This window comes from Erythrolamprus reginae, chromosome 1, assembly GCF_031021105.1.
Source record: "Erythrolamprus reginae isolate rEryReg1 chromosome 1, rEryReg1.hap1, whole genome shotgun sequence".
In the NCBI taxonomy this organism is placed as follows: Eukaryota; Metazoa; Chordata; class Lepidosauria; order Squamata; family Dipsadidae; genus Erythrolamprus; species Erythrolamprus reginae.
In genome coordinates, this window is record NC_091950.1 from 382541625 (window position 1) to 382569273 (window position 27649).

Below are 27649 nucleotides of genomic sequence, written 5' to 3' on the forward strand. Positions count from 1 at the left end.
CCCACAGAGAAGGCTCTTTCCCTATGTCCCACCACAGTGACATCGTCTAGTTAACATGACCTGGAGAAGGCCAACTCTGTGGGACCTAACTGGACCCTGGGATTCATGCAGCAGAAGGTAATCTGGTCCAATGCCATGTAGAGCTTTAGAGGCTACAGGTGTGCAGTTTCTATGCTGCTTCCTTCTAATTTCAAAAGGAGAATAATCTCATTTGCTAGAACCAAAGCCTTGATATAATCCTGCACTATATTCGGTTGGCATGGGATGAGGGTACAAGTGCTTTTAAAAACTGGCAGCTGGTGAACAATGGGAAATTATCACATTGGCGAAATGTGATGTGGTCTCATAGAATTGGTTCTAATACTTTAAAAATTTTATACATACCATACATGTGGTTTAAAATTATGGCTGAACAGTGTTGTGACCATATCTGCTGATGATACTAAACTATTGAGAGTGGTAACCTCAAGAAGGTATTGTAAATAGCACCAAAAAACTCTCTCTAAAAGGTTAGAGCTTCAAAATGGCAAATTCGGTAAAGTATAAACTACTATAAAAGGATGCATGTTGGCAGAAATCTAAACTTACATTAATGGGGTATGAATTATCAATGACTGTCAGGCTCACTAAAATAGTTCAAGGAATTTCCTGGACATAAAATCTACTGTGGCTTGATGTGGTTAGACTCTAAATTTATGCACGGCTTAATGTAGAGAGCATACAGATGACCTTGGAGAAGTCACAGCAGGTACAGAAGGATGCATAAAATCCATGGAGGTAAGAAAATATATTTTTAAAAGACTCGTAGTCCCTGGAGTACTGTATAAGATAGAGGGGGAGAAAAATGCAGGATTATAAGTTAGTGTCACTATAGACTATTTCAGTGAAGTACTTCAATGAAGTATTGTTCTAGTTTTCTTTTCTGATGTGGTCTACATCACAGGTTCTCTGACACTTAAAGCTCTCTGATAGAAAATGCAGCACGGTTAGATAAGAATCTTTGCTGTGAACTGGGAACAGGCTATTCAGGTTGGCCACTGTCAACTTAAAATACTTTTTAAACATCCATTGTAATTTTATTTTGATGTTTCTTTACCTCACTCTTTACATAGTTTAATTCAGTAATCCCCAAATCTTTGGACCTCAGGGACTACCAAGGTCATACTTTTAAATCTCGTGGACCTCCAAATTCATAATAATAGCAGACCACTAATACAATTTTCTAAAAGATAAATACATTTGTAAAATAATGATAAAAAAACTTCAATTTTATAAATATAAAATGCAATTATTTAACATAACAAAATTGTAAATGCTTAATTAAAACAAAATCATAAATGCTTATTTAATCATAACAAAATCTTTAAAGATTGTTTAATTGTAACAAAATTATTAAAGGTAGTGTAATTATTACAAAATAATTGAAGTTTATTTGACAGTGGCTTGTTGAGGATGTTATTTGGAAAGTCAATCCCATATTCCAGAGTCCCTCCCCTCTCCTTTCCTTTCCTTTCCTTTTCTTTCCTTTCCTTTCCTCTCCTCTCCTCCCCTCTCCTCCCCTCCCCTCCTCCCCTCCCCTCCTCTCTTCACCTCTCCTCTCCTCCCCTCCCCTCCTCTCTTCACCTCTCCCTGGACTGGACTGGACTAATTGTTCTCAGCCATATCTGGTCCAGGGGCCAAGATTTCTCATCAAAAAATTTTCGTGGACAACCAGTAGTCCACAGACCACAGGTTAGTGACCTGTGGTTTAAATGACATTTTCCCCTTTACCTCTTTGAAGTGAAGGACTATTGTTAATTCTATTTTCTATCCTTAGAAGCTTTGATTCTAAACAACTCCCATACTAATCAAACAGGAAAGGAATATTGAGTTATGTTCAATGGAAAGGTCCACCCAATGTGCAGCTGCTGTTAAAAAAGGACAAATTCCAAATCATTGTCTCATAGAGTTGAAAGGCATGTAAATTACTGACTTCAACCTCTTGGACAAGAATATAAATTTCCTTGACAGAGGGTTGTCTAGCCTCTACCTTGATCACTTCAAGTGAAGGGAGCCCTATGGCTATAGGTTCCAATATCCACTGCTTTTATTATTAGGAAGGTTTTTCCACCTAACATTTAGTAGAGTGTGCTTTTCTTCATTTTAAGAGCATTATTCTCTGTCTTGCACTCTGGAACCACCGAGAATAGGTTATAGTGTGACATCTTTTCAGAGTTCGATACTTATTCTGTTTATTAATCCTCTGAGAGTTAACAAGAAATATAAACAAGCCAAATTCCTTCCACAAGAATCTGTGGCATTTAGCATTAGTCCTATAATCAGTCCTGTTACATTTTTCTGAACCTGTTTCTCTGGATCCCCCTTAAAATAGGCCCAATTGAATGCAGTAATTATGTTGATGCAGCCTAAAGTTGCCTTTGTCTTTGTCCATCCACATCAAAAGATCTTTCTCATAAGTTAGGTATCATACAGATTTATGAATAAACTCTTAGTCCACAGAGATTATAAAATCATAGGGCTGGAAGGTCTTTGGAAGTTTTCTAGTCCAATTCCTGGCCCATGGACTTATACCATCCTGGTTAAATGTTTGTCTAATCTTTTCCTGAAAATCTGTAGCAATGGAACATGCACAACTCTTGAGAGCCAAACTATTCCACTGATTGATTGTTCTCACTATCAGGGAATTCCTCCTTATCTCCAGGTTGAATCTCCCGCTGACAAGCTTCTACTCATTGCTCTTTGTCCTGTCTTCAGGTGCTATGGAGAGTAACTCAACACCCTCTTCCCTGTGATAGGGGGTCAGCACAACATGAAGAACTGTATTAAGTGGTCATAGCATTAGAAAGGTTGGGGTCACCTGCAAATTTGATGAGTTCCCCTTCTACCCCCTCATCTACACCATTTAAGAAGATGTTGAAGAGCCCTGGTTCAAGCATGCTTTCCCCCATGTAGATGTAGCTCTTTATTGTGAATGTTCAAGTAGAAGTTAGATAGCCATTTTTGCCTGGGATGTTTTAGATTTTTTTGCACTGCACTCAGCCTAAGCCACTTTTTCTAACTGTGATTCAATTCCATGATTTGCTGCCCTACAGTTGTCTGGCATTTTACCCATTCTCCACAATTTTGGAATGCTCCCCTTTTAAATTATTTTTTGTTTGCTTGATTTAGAAAGATTAACTTGGTTGGTTTGGGGAAGAATAATTACAGATCTGGAAGAAGTCCTCCTTATATGTCAATAAAGGGTTCCAAATGCAAAATTACTGTGTAAAAATGTTTGGGGTATATAAATCAAATTAAGATTTATAATTACCATGTTTCCCCAAAAATAAGACCCTGTCTTACATTTTTTTGAATCCTGAAATAAGCACTTGGCTTTACTGCCATGTACTCAAAAGCCCGATTGTCTTTATTATTAGGGGATGTCTTATTTTGGGGAAAACAGGGTATTTAATTGTACTATCTCAGTGAAACCTAAAGAAATATGTATTCTTTTAAATATGTATGTATGTATGTATGTATGTATGTATGTATGTATGTATGTATATGTATATATATATATGTGTGTGTGTGTGTGTGTGTGTGTATGTGTATGTGTATGTGTATGTGTGTGCATATATATACACACATAGTAGCTCGCTAGATAGTAGGAACTTGTCTGAAGCTTCCCAGTATGTCACAGACCACAGAGTGAACTGAACTTTTCTTATAACATCAGAACTGAAGCCTTTTTGCAACTATTTATTTTCTCTGGCAGTAAGACTGATGCTCCATCTCTTGGATTTAATTCCAGTATCTTTTCCTAACATGTTTTCCTCATTATAAGGAAAAGCTCATGTTTCTAAGAAATCAGTATTAAATGAAAATGGTATGTTTAAATTTTTAGTATTCTTATCCCAGGAGATTTTAAATTCTGATATAGCTTTAATCTTTTGCTCTTTGGATAGAATTCAGTATAATTTATTGCGAAAACATCTATTCTTTTAGATACATTAGTTAGATATAATTCCTAAAACAATATATCTAATGTGTATTTATAACTAGCACTTTGATTTGAAGATGAAGTCCTTCATTCTTTTAGAGATTTTCAGTGGCTAGTCATAATATATCAATATATGGTGATATATTTGTTTTAAAACATTCTTATTTAGAATAGGCATATTCAAAGTATAATGATTAAAAAGACTGAATGAGAAGATAGAGTTGCCAATCATTTGATACCACTTCCTTGCCCCTTTCTTTTCCATTACATAAAGAAATGGAAACAAAACTGAAGTTGCAGATTTGATTTCTGATTTTCCAGAATGTCAAAACACCCATGAAAACACAATAATATGATTTAGGGAGGGCTATCCCTCAGAATGCGGTTTAAAAAAAACTTAAGATGGTAGCCATGATGATGCAACGAATGCTTTGCATGTTTTTTATACATATGGTTTGTTTGTTTTTTAATGTATGAGCAATACATATAAAAATAGGCAGAGTTTCAATTCCACCATCATGGGCATGATCTTGGTTATTTTTACTGTACCCTGGGAACACCCCTTTGGATCACTTGCTAAATTTCTTATTTTCCATCATACGGGAAGAATAGAATAGAATTTTATTGGCCAAGTGTGATTGGACACACAAGGAATTTGTCTTGGTGCATATGCTCTCAGCGTACATAAAAGAAAAAGATACATTTGTCAAGAATCATGTGGTACAACACTTAATGATTGTCATAGGGGTCAAATAAGCAATGAAGAAGCATTAATAAAAATCTTAGGATATAAGCAACAAGTTACAGTCATACAGTCAACATGGGAGGAAATGGGTGATAGGAATGATAAGAAAAACTAGTAGAATAGAAGTGCAGATTTAGTAGAAAGTCCGACGGTGTTGAGGGAATTATTTGTTTAGTAGAGTGATGGCATTCAGAAAAAAAACCCTGTTCTTGTATCTAGTTGTCTTGGTGTGTAGTGCTCTGTAGCGACGTTTTGAGGGTAGGAGTTGAAACAATTTGTGTCCAGGATGTGAGGGGTCAGTAAATATTTTCCCCGCCCTCTTTTTGACTTGTGCAGTATACAGGTCCTCAATGGAAGGCAGGTTGGCAGCAATTGTTTTTTCTGCAGTTCTGATTATCCTCTGAAGTCTGTATCAGTCCTGTTGGGTTGCAGCACCAAACCAGACAGTTATAGAGGCAATCCAGTCTGAAGAAACCTACAGTAGTAGTTTGAATTAGGTGAAATTCAACATATTCCCCGGCCACTGAATTGGCAGGCTTTTGACTTAGGAAAGGGATAAATTACTTATTAATAATGTTGATGCTAACTTGGGCCATTTATTTATCTGTTAAGCCAAGAGACAGGTACAAAGAAGAAAAAATTCTACACAATATTTTGGGAGTGTCTGTATGAGTTCCTTTGAGTCAAAGTGGACTCCTGGTAGCTGCCTGGATAGGTCCCTATAATTTTCTTGGCAAGGAATAGTGGAAGTAGTTTGCCCTTCCCTTGTTCCCTCGTTCTTTCTAAAGCTGACAGAAAGTGACTGACCCAAAGCTGGCCAGTTGGTTTTGTGCCAAAGAACTCATGGTCTCCCAGTTTCTAGCCTGGTGTCTTAACCACTATACCAAACTGGCCCCGTCAGCACAATATGCATCAGTAAAATATTTTATTTTCTGAATTTTTTTTTCTTTTTGTAAAGCTGAAGAAGTTAAGGCATGAAATAAGGAAAAGGAAAGGGCAATCTAGTTTAGATCCTGACCTTAACCTTCCATCATGGCTTTGATGATTTATGACAGTGGTCTTCAAACTTGGGCAACTTTAAGCTGGCTGGAGAATTCTGGGAGCTAAAGTCCACAAGTCTTAAAATTGCCACGTTTGGGAACCCCTGAGGTATGACCTTCACATAGTGTTTATGTATCAAATCATGTGCATCATTCCCTGCTAATTATAAGGACAGCATTGGTCATTTTGGCTATGTTTTAATGATGCAATCAAGAACAAAATTCATTGCCCACTTTTATGCCATAAATACCCCAGAGTCTCTAGAAATTAGGTTGCGAAACAACATTCATTTGTCACTGATCCCACCAGCCAGAAGATCTGTGCAATGTATTTCTATACGCACATAAAGTTGTATGTTGGTTATATTCTATGAATGTGATCATAGGCTAATGAATTTCTTTGCCTTGATAACATCTCTGGGGTGGTTCCAGAGATAAGTAGTTGCAGTCAGCGTTCCCTCTAATTTTTTGGGGGGGTGGGCAGAAAAGTATAGTGTCTGAGCGGCAGTCCCTTTGGGACTGGGCGGCACAGAAATATTAAATAAATAAATAAACTAAACAAAAAAAACCACCCTGTTTTGCCTCAGAGAATTTCAAAATAAAATACTGTACTGTGTGTCTATAACAGTGAGCTCATAATAGGGCAACTCTATCAATATCAAAATGCCACTTCAATAGTTGAGCTACTTTCAAACTAGATTTTGATTTTCTTTCTCTCTTCCTTACTCCCATTCTTTTTCTTTCTCTTTTCCTTCCTCTCTTTTTTCTATCTGTTTCTCTCTCTTCCTCTCTTCCTCTCTCTCTCCTTCCCTCTCACTCTTTCCCTCTCGGCTTCTGGGCAGGTTTGGAAAACTCTGAGTTGATGATGATTTTTAAGTGAGCGATTGCTCACTGCTCAGCTTAGAGGGAACTATGGTTGCAGTTACTTTATATGAAAATCTGCAGGTCAAGTTAATAATGTGAATTAACTCATGCTGAATTTAATGGCACATAAAAACAAGGTCACTGGTTTGGAATCAACCTTTTATATGTAAATTGTATTTATATAGTAATTATGTACTGCGTAGCATTCATCTTAAAATAACAATATCATTTTCAGAGCACTGAAAAGGGCTTACGATTTAATATAGTCATTGCTCTTCACATAGATAGTGTAAAGTTCACAAGACAACTGGCTGCCCTTTAATCTGCATATTCAGTTGGGTAGTCTGTCTTTTCTCATCAGCTGGAGGTCACTTTCTTGCTATATTAGCATTATCTTCCCACATTGTCTTTTGGGAAAACATTTTCTGTTCCTAATTAAGCTGAAGACAATTTGTTATGAAATGCATCATGGATGGTACAAAATGGTAATATTCGTAAGCCTCTCAAGTATTGGTATGTACAAAACAGAATAAAGCTTATTGATGTAATTCTTAAATAATTAGAGTAAAAGCAATTAAAACCAATAGAAAATATATATTTATAATTTAATACATTTATATTTGCTTTTCTGCTACAAAATGATGGCCAAGATGGTTAGCAATAATGAAATTATAATAGCAATAGCGCTTACCTATATACCGTTTCACGGTGCTTTGCTGTTTACAGAGTCAGCATATTGCGCCGAACAATCTGGCTCCTCATTTTTCCAACCTCGGAAGGATGAAAGGCTGAGTGAATCTTGAACCAGTGAGACTTGAACTGCCAAATTGCAGGCAGCCAACAGGCAGCAAAAGTAGCCTGCCGTATTGCGCTCTAACCACTGCACCATCTTGGCTCTTTCTTTAAGGTTATTATAAGGTTATTATAATTTTGTATTATAAATACAAAAACATGAAAAGAATTATTTTTAAAACTGGTAAAACAGACATATTAGTGGTTAATGTTTATTTCAAGTGAAAAGTTGGTATGAATAAAACATTTTTTCTGATAGAAAAATAATAATACTTTTTTTGTTTGCCTTGGCAATTTTTTTTATTCATAGAAAAGGAAGAACAATCAAACATCTTCTAGTTTGAATAATTATGTATCTTCCAATCAATTTTTAAGAAAAGCAGACTTCATAATTCTGTTTTACAGATCATATGAGAATCCTCTTGAATCATTTGCATTGTTTATCACGTTTAGAGGTTAAAATCTACATTAAAATATTTATTTATTTATTTATTTATTCATTCATTCATTCATTCATTCATTCATTCATTCATTCATTCATTCATTCATTCAATTTTGATGCCGCCCTTCTCCTTAGACTCAGGGCGGCTTACAACATGTTAGCAATACCACTTTTTAACAGAGTCAGCATATTGCCCCCACAATCCAGGTCCTCATTTTACCCACTTCAGAAGGATGGAAGGCTGAATCAACCTTGAGCCAGTGGTGAGATTTGAACTGCTGACCTATAGATCTACAGTCAGCTTCAGTGGCCTGCAGTATAGCACTTTACCTGCTGCGCCACCCCAGCTCACCCCACCACCCCGGCTCAAATACCGCTGGATGTGTAATTTATTAATTTAATTTTACTTATTTCAACAATTTATGTGGATGTCCATATTACTGTTTCCACTTTGGGTGTCTGACAACAAATTAAACCAGAAAATAGATAATTAACTCTAAATAAGCAAGAAATTGCAACAACTATCAATATACCAGTCAGTATATAAAGTTCCAAGAAAGACCTTTCCTCTTGCAGTAGAGCCCCAGACAAACAAATACCATGGTCCATTATTATTTAAAAAGCAACTTCTTATTTCATTATTTAAAGGATAATAATAACAATAATAATAATAATAATAATAATAATAATAATAATAATAATAATAATTTATTAGATTTGTATGCCGCTCCCCTCCGAAGACTCTGGGCGGCTCACAACAATGATGAAAACAATATTATAGTGGCACAAATCTAATATTAAAAGAAATAACTAAAACCCTATCATATTAAAACCAGACAACACATACATACCAAACATAAATTATAAGGAGCCCGGGGGAAAGATGTCTCAAATCCCCCATGCCTGGCGGTATAGTAGTTTACAAAAGACAAGGAGGGTGGGAGCAGTTCTAATCTCTGGGGATACATTTCCAAAGAGGAGTTATCTTAGAAACATAGAAAATTTACAGCAGAAAAAGACCTCATGGTCCATCTAGTCTGCCCTTATACTATTTCCTGTATTTTATCTTAGGATGGATATATGTTTATCCCAGGCATGTTACTTTGGATTTACCAACGACGTCTGCTGGAAGTTTGTTCCAAGCATCTACTACTCTTTCAGTAAAATAATATTTTTTCACATTGTTTCTGATCTTTCCCCCAACTAACCTCGGATTGTGCCCCCTTGTTCTTGTATTCATTTTCCTATTAAAAACACTTCCCTCCTGAACCTTATTTAACCCTTTAACATATTTAAATGTTTCGATCATGTCCCCCCTTTTCCTTCTGTCCTCTAGACTATACAGATTGAGTTCATTAAGTCTTTCCTGATAAGTTTTATGCTTAAGACCTTCCACCATTTTTGTAGCCCATCTTTGGACCTGTTCAATTTTATCAATATCTTTTTGTAGGTGAGGTCTCCAGAACTGAACACAATATTCCAAATGTGGTCTCACTAGCGGGGTCACAATCTCGCTTGTAGACTGAGAGTGATTACCAAGATATTATCTCTTACAAGCGACTTAGGAAGACTTTCAATTGTGAAGTTACAAGCCCATGTATTTAAAGTGCAGCAGGCTAGAAAAGGCATGTCACATGGTAGCAATCTGCATAAATTATAACTAATAGGAATAGGAATAGAAATTAGAACAGAACAGAACACGTTTCTAAGGATATGTAATATCCCAGCTAAAGCATACAGTAGAACAGAGCTGCCCCAGCCTGCGGGCCAGATACATCGCATGCTGGCCATGCTCATACCCAGTTTAGCAAAAGGGAAGATACTGCCATGATGACGTGAGTTTGACACCCCTGTAGTAGAAGCTAGCCATTAGTTCTTGTGTTTTTTTAATGACACTAAATAATACTGTATGCTTAATTAACCTTTCTGTACCTAATGTCTGTTTTCTAAAGGGGCGAGTGCAAGTGCACTAGAGTGCCTTCCGTCCCCTGTCCTATTGCTCTCCTATATCTCCTATACCTTACTTCTATTCCTGTATATCTTCTTCTATTCTTTCATTGATATGTTCTATTACTATATCTTCTTTTCTATTATTTCTTAGATATATTTTACTATGACTATCTCCTCTATAACCTTCATGTATTTTACTATGTGTATTTATTTATTTATTTATTAGATTTGTATGCCGCCCCTTTCCGTAGACTTGGGGTGGCTCACAACATAATAAAACAAATCATAACAAATCTAATAATTTACAATTTAAAAATTTAAAGTAGTTAAGAAAACCCCATTTTTAAGCAGACATACCTACAAACATACCATACATAAATTATATAGGCCCGGGGGAGATATCTCAATTCCCCATGCCTGATGACAAAGGTGGGTTTTGAGGAGTTTACGAAAGGCAAGGAGGGTAGGGGCAGTTCTAATCTCTGGGGGGAGCTGGTTCCAGAGAGTCGGGGCCGCCACAGAGAAGGCTCTTCCCCTGGGGCCCGCCAACCAACATTGTTTAGTTGACGGGACCCGGAGAAGGCCAACTCTGTGGGACCTAATCGGTCGCTGGGATTCGTGCAGCAGAAGGCGGTCTCGGAGATATTCTGGTCCGATGCCATGAAGGGCTTTATAGGTCATAACCAACACTTAGATATATAGATAGATATATACCCACTAAAACCCTCATTGTGTATTGGACAAAATAAATAAATAAAAATAAATAAATAAATAAAACTTAACATACTTTTCCCATTTCCTTTTTCAGGTTGTGTGGAGGAAACTTGGAGATGCTGCAGGCTCGTGTCCTGGAATTAGACAGCACTTGTCTGGAAGCCAGTACAAAGGGCCAATGTGAATGGCTGTCAAAACAATGAAGGATTCCAAGTATCAGTGGACGTCACAGCAACCTTTTCAGTAGTAATGAGACAATGCCAAAACATTTCTAGGCCACCACTGGAAAATAGAACAGTCTTTTCTTCATAGACCTTTGTGTGATGTATATATATCTGCAACTAATATACTCAATTCTGCTTTTGCCACAAGCATTTCACACACATACACACAGACACGGATATAGCTAACAATAATCAAAGTTGTTAATTCAGATGGAAAACTGTCAGAGAAAGTGTTTTTGTAGAAAAAATGAAAAGAAAAGAAAGGAAAGAAATTAAGAGATTCCAATGAACTGTGCTCTTGGTCTTTGCAGTTGGAAGAAAAAGTAGTTTTATATTTAATTGTATTAAATATTGACTAATGGTGAATAGCCAAACTGTGGCCGAAACCATTTTCTTTCCAAATGTTAGGATTATTGCTAAATTCCCCCAAACCTTCGATAGTGTAGCCAATATTGTAGCAAAAGAAAAACTACATATATAAGCACTAAAATTGTGATGCCTCATTGCTCTGAAAACATAGACCAAAAATCACTTTAGTCTTATCCTCTTTGGTGATTGCATTCTAAATAGATTAGATTAGATTAGATTAGATTTATTGGATTTATATGCCGCCCCTCTCCGCAAACTCGGGGCGGCTCACAACAATAATTTTTAAAAAAACCCCAGTACATAATAACAAATCCAATACCCACCAATCTAATTACAATTTAAAATTAATAAATTTATAAAACAGTCCCAAAATATATAAAAGCAGGCACACAGTCAATCAATCAAATGGCAAAACAACATGGGCAAGGGGGAAATGCTTTAGTTCCCCCATGCCTGACGGCAGAGGTGGGTCTTAAGGAGTTTACGAAAGGCAGGGAGGGTGGGGGCAGTTCTAATCTCAGGGGGTCTTTCTCTTATTTAAATAAATATCCCTTCTTTAACAAAGTGCAACCAAGTCCTAAGGCATTCTTAGTAACCGGGCATCTAAAGCCTGTGCTGCTCTTTCAGGGTTGAAATAGATCCTTGAACCAGACTGAAGACAGGGTACCTGTAGTAATGCTCTGTAGTAATGGTAGCTGCAATTGTATCCATAGCTAAATCTTGATCGGAGATCCACACATATACATCAAGGAAAATGCCGAAAAGGAGGAGAGCTGTGGAGTGAACACTGCATCTATTTTTATTCTTTTTTAATAGATAGGAGAATGCTCATATATAAAGAGGGGGGGAAGCTCATATATCAAACTAATGGGCTTTTATTTTTAACACCCACACAAAAACCCACACAAAAAAACTTGAAAAGGGGAAAGTTGTGCTCTTGGAACATGAAGCCGCATGCTGTTTCAAATCAATTTGAATTAGAGACTGATGGAAATGGGATATTCATGATTGGCAGACAAGAATGGATGGATGTGCTGTGAAAGTGGCAAACAAGACTAAGAAGCAATTTACCAAGAAAGCTTGAATGCTAATGATAGGAGTAGCTGTGGGGTGACAATTATAGATTGAGAGGTAAAGGAGAAAATATAGACACTAGCACCAGAATGAAGGACACTCATTTCCAGCGAAGTCACAAATAATTGGAAAAATGTTATGGATATAGGCTTCTCATCTCTCAGTTATAAATTCAAAATTAGGTTGAAATTGAGTATCTTAGAATCAGGCTTCAGCTTAAATCATGACTACACTGAAGAGAATAACAAACACAAGTCATTCAAGCAAAGGAAATCATTAAAAGTTACTCCAAAAGTTTAAATGATGACCATGTCATTGACTTATGACCTTCAGTAACTGTTTCCCAAATATAATACATTCCCTTCCTTGTCCACTATTTTTAGTCTGAATACCAACAGTTTATATAACCAACACAATATCTGCTGGGTATCAAAAATAAGTTATGTGTATCATGAATTGAACAGGACTTTACACAAAGCAAACTCTATCTGTTGGTAATATTTTCACTTTAGATATACAATGTTTGTGTATTTTTCAGAGCAGATGAAACAATACGGTGAATTAGAAAGACGAAAGGAGATTTTGCTCTGGAAAGGTGGATCAGAAAATAGTGTGAAATTGGGTAGTGCTAAGAACATATTTCAGGGAGCTCCTGGGAGTAAAACCTGGGCTAATCTTAGAGACAAAAGAAAAACCTATCATGACTATGATGGATGCTGAAATCATCTCACTTCCTAGAATCTGGCACTCAAAACTGAGTGGCTGATATGCAAAATATTCCATGGCTTTAAAGATAATGCAGGAAAAAAAGAGAATATTTTGACTTTGATCAATTAATTTAAAGACTGAGGTGGTTAAAGGTAGTATAGTTTACTGAACGCTGAAATCCATACTGTGGAACAGTAGCATAATAATCATAGAATTAGAAGCTGCTTATTAAACCCCTGATTCTAACCCTTATTCTGTATAGGAATTATATTAAACCATTCCTAATCAATAGTCATCTAGCTACCACTTGAGCGCATCCAAATTAAGAGGGACCCATAATTTTTCTGGATATTGTTATCAGAGTGTTCTTGCTGCTAGGAGGATTTTGTTCTGTTTTGTTTGATATTCAACTGGAGTCTATTAACCTGTAACAGGTTAATAGCTGTCCATGAGCTGTCACTCCAACAGCTGTTCTTTGTATCTCTGTCGTGCATGCGCAGGGCCCAGGGTGCATGCAGAGAGCTGTGTGCACAGACATGAGGGGTACATGCTGTGCGTGCATTGCATTTTGGGGCTGTGCACATTCATACACACACGCAAACACACTTTGAGCACTCAGTCCAGAAAAGGTTAGCCATCACTGGCCTAGGACTAGATTCTGTGGCATCCCATTGAATTTTTTAGTGTGGCCTATTAATATATTAACTCTGAATGCAGTTTTCAAGCAGTTGTGGATCACTTAAAAAAACCATGGGTTTTATGTTTATAAAACCCATATTTGATCATTATAATACTATAGTATCCAATGTCAGTTGGTTTTTTGAAGTCAAGAAATATTCACCTAGCCTTTTTATTAGTCTGGTAAGACTCTTTTCCTGACAAATCAGTGAAAACTGATGCATTTTTAAAGATGCTTATAGATCCAATAGAGAATGATGGGTCCTTGGTTGTTTTTATGCAGATGTTTCTACAGATCTTAGTTATTAGGTTAAATAATATCACCAGTGCATGGAAGAATAATTTGCTGCTTAATTATATATAGTAGCTTGCCCACCTAATCTTGATTGGATTGTAGTTTCTTCCTTGATAACTTTAACAACAAAAATTAACACCAGAACTATGTCTGGCAGAGTAAATTACATAATCAACAGTAAACTTCGGTTTCCCTGTGATTGATGATGTTGCATAGAAATTTCTGCAGGAAAACAACCAAGTTAAAAGAATACAAGAACCCAATAGCATTTGTGGAGTGAGTGATTGACTTATTATTTGTTCTAGAATCTTCCTAGGTATTCAAATCAAGCTATGGTTCCAGAAATTCTCCTTTTTCATTTTTTAAAAAGAGGGGTACATATATGCCCTTGTCTAATCTACCAATTCAACCATTCTTTAGGAGTCTTAAATGCAGGCAACACTTTAGCTGGACCAACAAGTTCTTTTCAATACAGTTAATCTAAACCTTGGGAATTTTAGCTGTCCGCAATTTACAGCCACAATTAAAACCAGAATTTCAATTACTAACCAAGGCTATTGTTGTGAGTCATCCCTAATTTTGCTACCTTTATTTTTGGCCATATTTAATAAGTACTTGAATGAAAATGGCATACACAAAACGTGCATATTTACTTGGCTCCAAAATCAATTGTAGAGTACATCCAGACTGGATCTTTTGAGTCCCAGTATATATAATGATACCATTGTTACTGTTCATCAACACTTGACTAAGATTCTACTGTGACTGGAGGAGCAGTTGTCTCTTGCTTCCTTTTCTTTTGGTACTACGTGCCATGCAGAGAACCAAACTTAGCATCATTCAAATTCCTGTCATGTCCAGCTACTCAGGATATTGATAAGTATTAGAGTTCTTTGTGGAACCTATGGTCTTTGACACAAGTCCACATCATATTTGCTATGGAGAGAACGAGCAGCCAAAAGGCCTCTTCTCTAAAGACGGCCTATAGAATGTAAACTTAAGCATAACCTAACTGTACCTTGCACCACAAGTATAGTTCAGGATAGACTGCTGGATTCCATGGTGTCTCGAGATCCTATGAATCCAAGTGTTCTGGATGTGACAATTGTGCTTCTAGTTTTTGTGAGTTCCTTTAGATAAGAGACAAATAAAATTCTCCATTTGGGGGATGAAGATTGCTACACTATTTTAACCATCGGATTAGAAGATCTCTGATAGACATTAATTAAGATTAATTTTTGTTTGGACCTTGAATATTTTGAACCAAAGTATAGCCAACTCCTCTCTTTCCTGACTCTTTTATTACATGATTATATTAATTTCCTATGTAGTAATTGTTCTCCAGTGCAATTGACGCAGCAGCCGACCTTTTGGGTGGTGTCAACTCATGTTGTATGACGTCATTTTTGTACCATGTAGAAATTTTGTGAAGTAGCCGAAAATAATTAACTACATTTGATGCTCCTTATTTCATGAAATTGATTTCAGTAGCAGTTCTGTTGCAGAGCCCTGCACCGAGCCCATACATTGAAATGGGTATCATAGTCTGTGACTATCATCATGTCAGCAAACAGGCAACTGGAAAGGGATCTGTTGTTCAACAAATCCCTTTCTAGTTGCTTGTTCGCTGATGTGGGTTATAGGATTGTGCTACTCTAGATATTAAGTATTTAAAATCTTTAATCAAACCCTACCACAAGTCCCTTCTAAATGCCAGGGAGCTAGGTTCTTGAGTTTTATAAGATAATACTTGATTTCACAAATGTGTATGAATAACAGAATAACACTGTATTTATTTGGAGTGCAGGAGAACCTTTTTTGCAGAGGTTCACATCCTTTTAGAGGAAATGTTAAGGATTCTTGAAAGCATGTCCTTCATTAATCTGAGGTTGAAAATGCCTTTTCATTTTGCTTGAATTTTTGGACATAAATGGGCTTACATTAATATTTCCCTCCTATCCCCTCCACTGTACAATATTAGACTCTGTGTATTAAAATGTCTGATAGCTATTTTGTGTATATATCAAAATGCAGTAATATTTGTATGAATGTGCAACAGGCTTGTGATTAAATGCTGTTGCTTTGACTTTTTAATCATACCTGAGTATTTAACGCAACAATAGGAATGCAACAATTCCCAAGATTGGGATGATTAAGAGGGTTTAATTCAAAATTGATATTGTCCTGCTTGTTTTCCTTTTTCTTTTACTCTGCTATTATGATGGTGGTTATTAGATGGCTCCAGCACTAATATAGTGCAGCCTTTTATCCTATAATAGAGTGGCATTAATCAGCCCCCTTTTTTCTAGGAAAAAAAAGGTTATAAAAATGTGCTTTAGTAATTCAATCAGATTTTTTTTAATGTCATGCTAGCTAACACAGTTATTTTCATTATTTATATTAAAATTGTTGTATTCCTATTATTACATGAAAACAGTAAAAGCAAGAGACCCTCAAAGAATTTGTGTACTAGATCCAAAGAACAACTCTAGAGAAGCTTTAAATATTTTTCTGGATCAATGGGATATTAAACTATTTTTCATTGAATAGCAGTCTTTTCCTAATGCTGTGTCACGAAGTGTTTAAATATTCCATTCAGTCTAATAAATGGATTGCAACTGGCTACTATTCAAGGAAGAAATGTCTAAGCTGTTCTTTTCCCTGGTTGAGGGTTGGGAGCAATTTTGGTTGTTTGATGGATCTTAGCCAAGTTCTGCAGGAGATAATTTGAGCGATGTTGGCCTTTTGACATAAGTATGTAAATTTTGATACTGTACTAAAACTATTTTTTTACAATTCATCATATAATGGGGATACCAAACATATGTGTTCATTTTAGCAATGGTAATAAAATATTTAATCTCAAAATCAATTGCCTGCTTTATTCTAAAATTATGGTGCATTCCGTTGCATTTTAAGTTGCTCCATTTTATGATGTAGTCGGCTGGAGTGTAAGGCACTTTAGCAATAGCAATAGCACTTAGATTTTATATACCACTTCACAGAGCCCTTTAAGAAAGATTTAGGTGACACCGTGGCTACAGACATCATGGCTCAGAGGCTAAGATGCTAAGCTTGTCAATCAGAAAGGTTGGCAGTTCAGTGGTTCGAATCCCTAGCGCTGCCTAACGGAGTGAGCTTCCGTTACTTGTCCCATCTTCTGCCAACCTAGTAGTTCAAAAGCATGTAAAAATGCAAGTAGAAAAATAGGGACCATCTTTGGTGGGAAGTTAACAGTGATCCATGTGCCTTTGGCATTTAATCATGCCGGCCACATGACCATAGAGACATCTTTGGGCAGTGCTGGCTCTTTGGCTTTGAAACCGAGATGAGCACCTAGAGTTGGGAACGACTGGCACATATGTGTGAGGGAACCTTTATCTTCACCTAAGAAAGATTTCTTTCTGGGATGCTGGATGTTTAGTCCAGCCCAGTGACTATTGTGGTCCTTCATGAAATTTCTTTTTGTAGCCCTTGGTGAGTTATGGCGGATAATCCAATGTCAGTTCTCTAGAATTTCAGATTAGAAAAGAAAGCATCATTTTTTAAATTAGGAAGCAGTGGGTAGCCTTCTTGACTGTGGATCTCACTGAAGCAAAGAACAGCCATGCTTGAGTTACAGCATGAGTCTCAAACTCAAATTATAAAGATCACATGAAGTTCATTAGCCTGAGATCACAGCACTGACGTCTATTCATAGACTGTTGTAAAATGAGTCAAAACTGAACAGGCGTATATGCCATTCAACAACTTTATTAAACTGGAAAAAAAGTAACCCCCAAACTACTGCAAAACTGCCATTTATGTTTCCTTAGATATCTGATATCAATTTTTGTTAACTGGAATTTGGCTTGATGGCTATTGAAGAACAACATTATCACTGACATTTGGGGCATTTCAGAAGATCTTGTCCCAACAACCTGACAGTGGCATCAACCAATCCTTCTGGATCAGCTCAGAGAATTTGGAGTGAGAAGAATGAGGTTATGCTGGTTCGCTTTTCTTTGGGGATGATTCCAGAATAGAATAGAATAGAATTTTATTGGCCAAGTGTGATTGGATACCCAAGGAATTTGTCTTCGTGCATATGCCCTCAGCGTACTTAAAAGGAAATAAACATTTGTCAAGAATCATGTGGTACAACACTTAATGATTGTCATAGTGATCAAATAAGCAATGAAGAAACAATCAATATTAATAAAAATCTTAGGATACAAGCAACAAGTTACAGTCATACAGTCCTAAGTGGGAGGAAAAGGATGATAGGAATGATGAGAAAAACTAGTAGAATAGAAGTGCAGATTTAGTAAAAACGTCTGAGTGTTGAGTGTTGATGGAATTATTTGTTCTTGTTTTTAGTTGTCTTGGTGTGCAGTGCTCTGTAGCGACGTGAGGAGAAGAGATCCTGTCCACAACCCCTGCTATGTTAAGTGCAGCAAGGTTTCTTCCTTTCTTTTTAACATTTACATGGAGCCACTCAGTGAAATATCCTAGATTCTATAGATTCTGAGGAACTGGATGGGAAATAACAGGCTTCAGATGAATTCTGGCAAGATTGAGTGTATGTGGATTTTGAAGCCTACTGGTTCTAGCACTGTGCTATCTTTGGTGCTGGATGGGATCACATTGACCCAGACAAATTGAATGCACAATCTGGGGTTCCTTCTAGACTGATTATACCTCCTTGAAAATTAGGTGCAGTTTTGGTTCCTAACCTTGAAGAATATTCCAATGCTTCAACTAATGCAGAGGAGGAACAACAAGCCTGTCACTAAATGAGGATGCTAAGGGTGGACAGATGCACCTTCAAATAAATTACTGCCAAAATAACACACATTTTAGAAATGGGATATTAGTTTCTACCAAGACAAGGTGGAAACTTCAATTTGATTATGGTTCATAAAAAATGCAAGGACTACTGGCTTTGGCTATGGCTGCAGATGAGGGGAAAGCTGAATCATGTCAATGTGTCCTTCAAGAATGACTAAACAGCTATTCTCCAACTAGGGTACAGGTAGATAGGGTCCAGGTCTTACCCATCTCATTGATCTATCACAGATGGAAAGCAGCTATTCTGGGGAAGAAGCTGGAGTAGTGTTGGCTTGTCTCGGTTAGCTAGGCTATGAAACCTTCGACAACACCGAGCAGAGAATTTTAACAGAGCGTGGATATGTGATAAAGCCAAGACACAGATTTAGTTAAATAAGTATTATTTACATATAAACAAAATATAAACAATCCAGAAGAAGCACATAGCAAATAAAGAATAATAAGCACTGAGCAATCACAAGATAGAAGCACAAAGCAAAAATAAGCACGAAGCTTATACAAGCACGAAGCTTAAACACAACTCCCCCTTCTCAGGCAAAAGTAAAAGGAAGTGACTGAGCAGAATAATGAGCTTTTATAGTTTCAATGAGGAAGTGACGAAACAGCCTTGAATATTAACTCTTCAAGTACAAATTTGGTACAAGTGTACGATACGCAGTTTACAATGGCAATCCCTAACAACCATGTACCCTGTACTAAAAAGTAGAATGCACAGTAACTGCCAGGAAGAGTGTAGAACTGGTCTATATTACAGCTCATGGTTTGGGATAGTTACTGAGTAGTGGGCAAGGAATAGCCTAAAGGGAGAATTCTGTAGATAATTGTATGTTTAGCCTCAAATGATTCTTTTTTCTGCCATTTGGACAGATTTGCTTTTATAAACTCTCTCCTTTAATATGTAAATTAGGTTTGGGTAACTCATTTGAGGGTTTTTAAGACAGTTTGAGTAAAAGATTTCCCCATTTTTGCTATTTTTACTTGATTAGCATAGTTTCAGTTTGATTGTCAATTATCTGAGACACTGATTTTCAGTTCATTGTGGATTCTGTTAATGTTTAAGGAAGATAAAGATAATGTAAATAATCTATATAAAAGCAAAAACCAGTCACACATTAATCACGAAATCTCCAGAACCATAAAGCCTATAAACTTCCTCTTGGCTTCTAGATTAAGAAAGGATTTTTCAAAATGACCTTCAGAGTATGAGTATTTCTTATATTATTATTAACAAGCTCTGATGCTAAGGAGTTCTACTTCCCTCTCCCCACCTGAAAAGAAATCTGATCCAAATGCAAAACAAAAGCAGAAGAGTTTCAGTTTCACTTTTGCTTTTGCTTTCACAGCAGCAAGCAGCTTTACTACAGAACAGTTGAGTTAAGCCATGCATAGAATCCTTCCTGTCTCCTTCTTGCTCACACAGCAAATACTGTTTGAGTTTCCAAACACCCCTCAACTCTCTCACACATTAACAGAACACTAGCCAGATTAATACCAATGGATGCTAGTAGGCAGAGGCAGATTTCCCCCCCTTATTTTCCTCCTCAGTTCAGACAAATCTGTTCCTTCTATTGTAACACCAGGTAAAGGGAAAAGAGGCAAAAAACGCAGGAAAAGATTTACAGATGCAAATAGGAAAACACAAGTAAGGGAAGTTGCCTGTTTCTCTCATGACCAGTTATAGGTGGCAGACTCCAGAGTCAGTTCATCTGACAGTCTGGTCATCCTCCAGCTAGATAGCAAAACCAGGAATGTTGTTTACAGGCAGGTCTTGAGCAATTTATCTGAGGGACGAATTGAAAGCCTGTGCTATGCAAATAATGTCTTCATCTGAAACTTAGAAACTAACAGAAACTTACCATCTCTAATGAAATAATAGAGTCCTTTTTAAAACTACTCATTAATTTTCAAGCTTTAAGTGTCAATTTATCAAGCCCGATCACCTAGTTTTGCAGCAAAGTACAGGTATAAACTGGTATAATATATTTTGATATAAAGTTCTCCACACCCTCACACCACAGCTTCCTTCTTCCCATCCCAGACAGCAGGGTGGGCGATAAAGCTGAGGCTTTTCAGGACCTTCTGGCAATCTTTGGCCATTAATTGGAGTGCAATTAAATAGACATTTTGGGAAAAATTAGAAGCCAAAAACCAGCAACCTGGCAATAGCAATAGCATTTGGACTCATATGCCACTTCACAGTGCTCTACAGCCCCCTCTAAGCAGTTTAGCATATTGAGTCAACCTCTCAGCCTACTGAGATTCGATCTGCCAAACTGCTGGCAACCGGTGATCAGCAGTAGTAACTTGCAGTACTGCACTCTAACCACTGCACCACCTAGTCTTTTTTCTTTACTAGAAAGAAAGTTTACCTCCTGAAAGAAATAAGGGTAACACCTTTCCAACTTACCAGGACTTTCTGCTGCACTTCTGTTTGAAAATCCCGGGCCTAAGCCAGGGGTGTCAAATTCACAGCATCATGGCGGTGTCACATGACATATTGGGACTTTCTCCCCCTTCGCTAAACTGGGCATGGGCGTGGCCAGCGTGTGATGCATCCGGCCCATGGCCCAGGAGTTTGACAGCCCTGGCCTAAGCTGTGAAGGTTCTTTGCAGTGTGGAGTTGAAGGTGTGACTACAGCTGATCCTCAGACTGCCTAGTTTGATCGTGGAGATACACTTTCTTTTGAACTGGAGATCTGTAATACTTGGCAGAGACTTGCAAGTTGATATCCAATATCCAGTCTACATTCTACCGTACTACATACGTTAGGGAGACATGTGCCATGTAAATTAATAATACTGGTTTTTATGGGCTGCATGTCTGAGATAGCTTTTTTTAATAGAAAAGTCTTTCTTTGCCCTAAAATCCCATTCTGTGCTACTGGCTCCTTCATGCAACTGTTTCATTTAGTGAAGCTTATCAGTTGTTAGAAAACTGACTTTAAATCTGAAGGAATTTCTACTGTGTACCACACACTTATTGCTTCTCTGTCTATTTGTTTATACCAAAAGCAACTATAGAAAGTTACCCCTTGTTTGAGAAAATATTTGGGTCACATGCCAATTAGGTTAGAAATTGAAATAAGTACCATGTGAGAAAAAAGAAGAAAAGTGAAATCATCTACTTTCCCCATTAACATCTCCTACTTTCTGTCTTAGACATCTAATTATCTCTGATTTCCCTAGGCAACAGGCTGTGAGGAAAGCTCATATATCATTCTCAATTGAGGTCTCAATTTATTGAAGATAGGTTTTGAAAACAGGTCAAGGGCCACATAAAATTAGGTTAAGACAATACAGAATAGAATAGAGCAGAGCAGAACAGAATTCTTTATTGGCCAAGTGTGATTGGACATGCAAGGAATTTGTCTTTGGTGCATATGCTCTCAGTGTACATAAAAGAAAATATACATTTGTCAAGAATTGTGAGGTACAACACTCTATGGTTGCCATAGTGTTCAAATAAGCAATCAGGAAATTAGACAAGCAATCAGAAATATTAGACCCAGAATCAAAGGTTGTGAATAGTGGTTTATATTGACATAGCAGCATAGCAGCAAAATTCATTAATCACACCTGAAACACTCACAATGACATAACGCAAATAGACTTCACTGAAGACATTGTTGGAAAAGCATTACGCGACCTCAAACCTCTATCAATTGGGCCTGATGGTCTATGTGCATGTTTCCTAAAAATGTCTCCACAGCCATAGCTGAACCACTAAGCATAATCTTTGAAAAATCATTCAGGACCAGCTCATTACCAAAGCTATGGTTGCAAGCAACGATCATTCCCAGCTGGTGGTTCTTTCACCTATACCCATTCCCTCTTGCAAACAGAGTACTGTACTCAGAATCTTAAATTTGCAGTCCCATTTTTAATTTTGCATTCATATCTAAAGCATACTTTAAAATGTTTAAAACAAATCGGGCTGGAATAGAATGGAATGACTAATATTTGGTTCTCTCTTTCCACCAACACTAAAACAATAAACAGCCATGGTGCAAGGTAATTTAATTTACTTATAGGTTGCTCAAACCTGCAGATTGTACATGTACATTTTTTGTACCTACAACTATGTACAATGAAATGGTATATGATCCCCCAACAGGTAATTGGGATTAAAAACATACAATCAAGTAAAATCTAATATGAAGCATAGGTGTCTTAATGTATTTTTATTGCAAATTAGGCTCCTGAAAACCTGTTCATCATAATCATTTTACTAAAACATTTAAAAAGGAACACATACATACTATATATACTATATAGGAATAATTTAACTTATTTTCCATAAGTTGCATTATTTAAATTGAAAAGAAAGCATAACTTGCAGAAAGCTGTGTCTCTGGGCACAATTCATGATGAGGAATTGTAACTTAAGATATGTTTTGCCCTGAGAGCAGAATTAGACTAAAAGAAGGTTACATTGACAGATGGCAAATATTTACAAGTATATCTAAAAGGAAAAGAAGAGCAAGGATGTTTTGCATTTATACAACAATATTCCGAACCATGCAAAGTTTTTTGCATGTTTTATTTCAATAATGATTACAACATCAGCAAGAGTTATGTGATGCAGTCAAATCTTCTCAACTCCATGTTAACAGGAGTTTCTGCATCTTGTGCCTTCCAGATACAGTGAAATTTGTGAAATTTAATTAGTGAGATCTAATAGAGTGAATTCACCAGAAAACATAGCTAGTGTGGTTATGTTTCTTGGACATGCGGAGAAGGGCGGCATAGAAATCCAGATAGATAGATAGATAGATAGATAGATAGATAGATAGATAGATAGATAGATAGATAGATAGAAAGATAGATGATAGATAGATAGATAGATAGAAAGATAGATGATAGATAGATAGATAGATAGATAGACAGATGATAGATAGATAGATAGATAGATAGATAGATGATAGATAGATAGATAGATAGATAGATAGATAGAAAGATATATGATAGATAGATAGATAGACAGATGATAGATAGATAGATAGATAGATAGATAGATAGATAGATAGTTGATAAATGGATGGATGGATGGATGGATGGATGGATAGATAGATAGATAGATAGATAGATAGATAGATGATAGAGATAGGTAGGTAGGTAGATAGATAGATAGATAGATAGATAGATAGATAGATAGATAGATAGATAGAAAGATAGAAGTACAATCTAAACACATCTGGAAAGTACTACCAGATTGCAAAAAGCTGTATTGGAAGGTTTAGTTATAAAAAATATTTCATTTCACATGACAAATATTTCTGTTAGAGAGCTCTGTGGTTCCTTCAAAGTTTACTTAATTGTTTATTTAAAATATATTGAGTATCCTACTTTGCTCAGAAGGCATATCATTGTAACAAATCATTAAGGTGCATTCAAATCTTCTTTGAGCTGAGAGATTTCTTTGTGTCTTCGGGGTTATGCCCATGCCATTTCCTTGGCAACCATACAGAAATGTTTTGCCATTGCCATCCTTCCTTGATGTTATCTTTGCTACCTAAACTACAGCCCAGGAATTTATTTTTTGATGGGTTTCCGTTCATGTAGTTACTAGATACAATCTTTCCTAATCTTTTGCAAACAACCAAGATTGGCTAGATAATATCACTTGGCTGAGAAAACTGTCACAAATTCATTTAACATAATAGCTGCCCAGAGTCCTTCAGGAGTTGGGCAGCATACAAATTAAACAAGCAAGCAAGCAAGCAAGCAAGCAAGCAAGCAAGCAAGCAAGCAAGCAAGCAAGCAAGCAAGCAAGCAAGCAAGCAAGCAAGCAAGCAAGCAAGCAAGCAAGCAAGCAAGCAAGCAAGCAAGCAAACAAGCAAATAAATAAATAAATAAATAAATATAAATAACTCTTAATGGAACTGACACTTAACTCTGCATCTCTTACAGCAAAGTGTCTATTTGAAGAGCAATTATTGTCATCATTATCATTGTCATTAATCTTTTTACATTCAATCTATCCAGGAGCAAAAATGGAATATACCTTGTCCATCTAGGAAATATAAAATACAATGTTACCAAAATGTTACAGAGTGGGAGAGAAGGAAGTAAATAAATAAATAATCAACCTATGGAAGACAATAATGTTGATATAATTCACAGTGTAAAGAAATTGGGAGAAGATTCAGATGAAAATTCTAATCTTCCTGGAAAGGATGGGAATATTCAGAGGTTCAGAACCCATTTTTCTTGACAGAAAGGCACCCACTCATGCACTTGTATTTTCAAATGCTTGATTCCCCCCTCCCTTACATAGGAAAAATGACATTCAAATGGATATTATGATGGAGTCAGTTATAAAAATCCAATCAATGTGATTCTGGATGCATAGCAAGTGAGTCATGGGAGATTTGAAGTGGTACATAGATAGATTACATGTGGAAGGGCTACAGCATCTAGCATTCAGCGAGCTTCCTGGCTAAGTGCTAAGTGAGCTCCTTTCATGCATTAAAGAGATAATGACATCACTGCTCCTGCCATAATGGACTCCACACTCCATTCATGTTTTTCTGCAATCGGCAGACAAAGAATAAGAAAAAGCACCCTCTGCAGACAGCAAAAGTGTGCTTTTCTGTACATCTGTGGGTAATCCCTTGCTGTCTCCTTAGTTGCTTTTTTCTGTTGTTCCCATTTGCCAACTTCAGGAATTTTAATTGGAATTACAGTGGCTCGGCAATAAGGCTGGGTGGACTATTGCCAATACAGAGTGTGATTGCTTGTCTTCCTTCTTTTTGCCATCAATACAGGGAAGGTAAACACTGCTGGCTGAGTCTTGTAGTCTATTACTCCCTGGTTTTTTTGGGGGGGGGATTGTCCCTCCTCTCCAGTATTTATGCTTTTTCTTTCCTTTCCCAGATGTTTGCACATATGGCAGCCTTCACTTTCCCTGCTCGCATTATCCCCTTTGATGCTAAAGCAACTCTCCAAACAATTAGAATTATTGTTCTGATGCTACAATATTTAAAGCAATAGGAGAACAGCTCATTGGTTTCTATGTTACTCTTTAGATTTATAGTAACTTTGCAACAAGAACTGTTAGTTCAGCTCCATGGCAACTATCAGTTGCCATACTTTGATATTTAAATATGCTTTTAAAAAAATAAGAAAGGAAGGGAAACTTTGTACAACTGTACTGTGATTGGTCCATGTCCAGCTCATCTGGTCACAGATTTTGAGGATCAAGAGATGGATGAATAATGGCATTTCAGGCCAGTGTTCTTGTCACCTGAATCTGAGAGTGAGAGTGAGGAAGAGTTAGAAACTGAGGGTCAACCAGATACAAATAAAAATCTATTTAAATATCAAAGTATGGCAACTGATACTTTGTTTCCATGGAGCTGAACTAACAGTTCTTGTTTGAAAGTTATTATAAATCTAAAGAGAAACATAGAACCCCCAGTTATGGGATTAAGTGAATCAGAGTATGGTGGGGATTAGAGGACGATGGGGAATTAGACTCTGTTAGATGCAAGGGCCAGAAGAACGTGGTCTAGGCATGGATATCTGAAGAAAAGGGGTTCTTGGCATTAGTAGATCTATGGGACACTTGGCCACACCTTGCCAGTATATAAGGGACAGCCAAAAGGAAAGTGGGCATGTTGAACATGCTTGTCATGGCTGCTGGAGAATTGAAGCTGAGAGGACTTTCTGAATTCAAATCCTTGTCCTTCATGCCTGTATCATGCTTTGCAAATTTTTACTGAACCATAAGTTTTGTCCAAGCTGCCAGAAACACTTCAAGGACTAACATTTATAGCTCTCTGGCTCGCAGCCTGGGCTTTCTTATCTCCAGCTCATTAGAGAGAAATGCTGCCAGCATGAAATTCCTTAGAATTAACCAGTGGATTGCATGGCTTGTTTTGTCTATGATCAAATTTTGAACAGTGTGTGTGGCTCTTTATTTCTGATCATTGCTCTGCCCAGACAGAACAAACTACAGGCAGGATGTGGGAAAGCATAATGAATTTTCCCAGTTTGAGCGAAATCTGGAAAGGTGCTACACACATTTTTGTGTTGTAAGACACCTGCGATAACATGGGGACAAAACAAATTTAATAAATAAATACATTTTTTTAAAAAATCCAAACAAATGCCCACAAGCAGAGACATAGGAGCCAAGCAATTTAGAACTGTAAATAGAAAAATTCACTCTGCAGTTCCTTTAAAAGAAATGGATTGCCCCCTCATACTTGCAATTCCTAATATATTTTGATTGCTTATTTGCACCCGATGTTGTACTTTATGATTCTTGATGAACTTTTCTTTTATGTACACTGAGAGCATATGCAGCAAGACAGATTCCTTGTGTGTCCAATCACACTTAGCCAATAAAAACTCTATTCTGTTCTGTTCTGTTTGGTTCCATTCCGTTCCATTCTGTTCCACTCCATTCCATTCTATTCTACTCTGTTCTATTCTATTTACGCTTTCCTGCTCTTTCTTTTACCCTACGGATTTTCACTGGTACAGCTTTTCTCTTCTTTGAATGACATCTGTCAAAATCCCCTGTTACAATCTGTTCTTTATGTCTGATCCTGCGAGGTCCACTTCTAGTCAGAGTCTCCTGCTACCGGCTTGCCACCTGTGTCACCAAATGAGAACTGTGTCAATGCTATGATAGATCACATCTTACCCATCATGCTACACCAAATTAACCATGAAACTTCAACCAGCATGAAAGGTCAAGAAAGAATATTGACTGCCTATCATTTCCAAGAGGTATGCTCTAAATCATATTTAGTGAATCAGGTTCCTGATATATTTCCACTCATTACAGAAACAAGCCAGGCAACTAGGTTCATAAATCAGAGCAACTGCAAAATGGATACATAATTAGTCTAATTATACCAGGCAATCAGTTATGAATGAGGAAAAATTGTAAGTCTGACTGCTAAATTCTTTGATTAGAAGCCATGAACATGTAT

General features: G+C 36.9%; 1 protein-coding gene across 1 annotated transcript in view; it reads left to right on the top strand.

Moving 5' to 3' along the window:
- The window catches only part of CCDC85A (coiled-coil domain containing 85A), a 181336-nt gene extending 170323 nt beyond the window's left edge, over positions 1–11013 (top strand). The window contains exon 4 of the mRNA XM_070734779.1: positions 10621–11013. Coding sequence (XP_070590880.1) covers positions 10621–10710 — 90 coding nt within the window. The 3' untranslated portion in view covers positions 10711–11013. The remainder of the gene's footprint in view (positions 1–10620) is intronic.
- The last annotated feature ends 16636 nt before the right edge of the window (positions 11014–27649 follow it).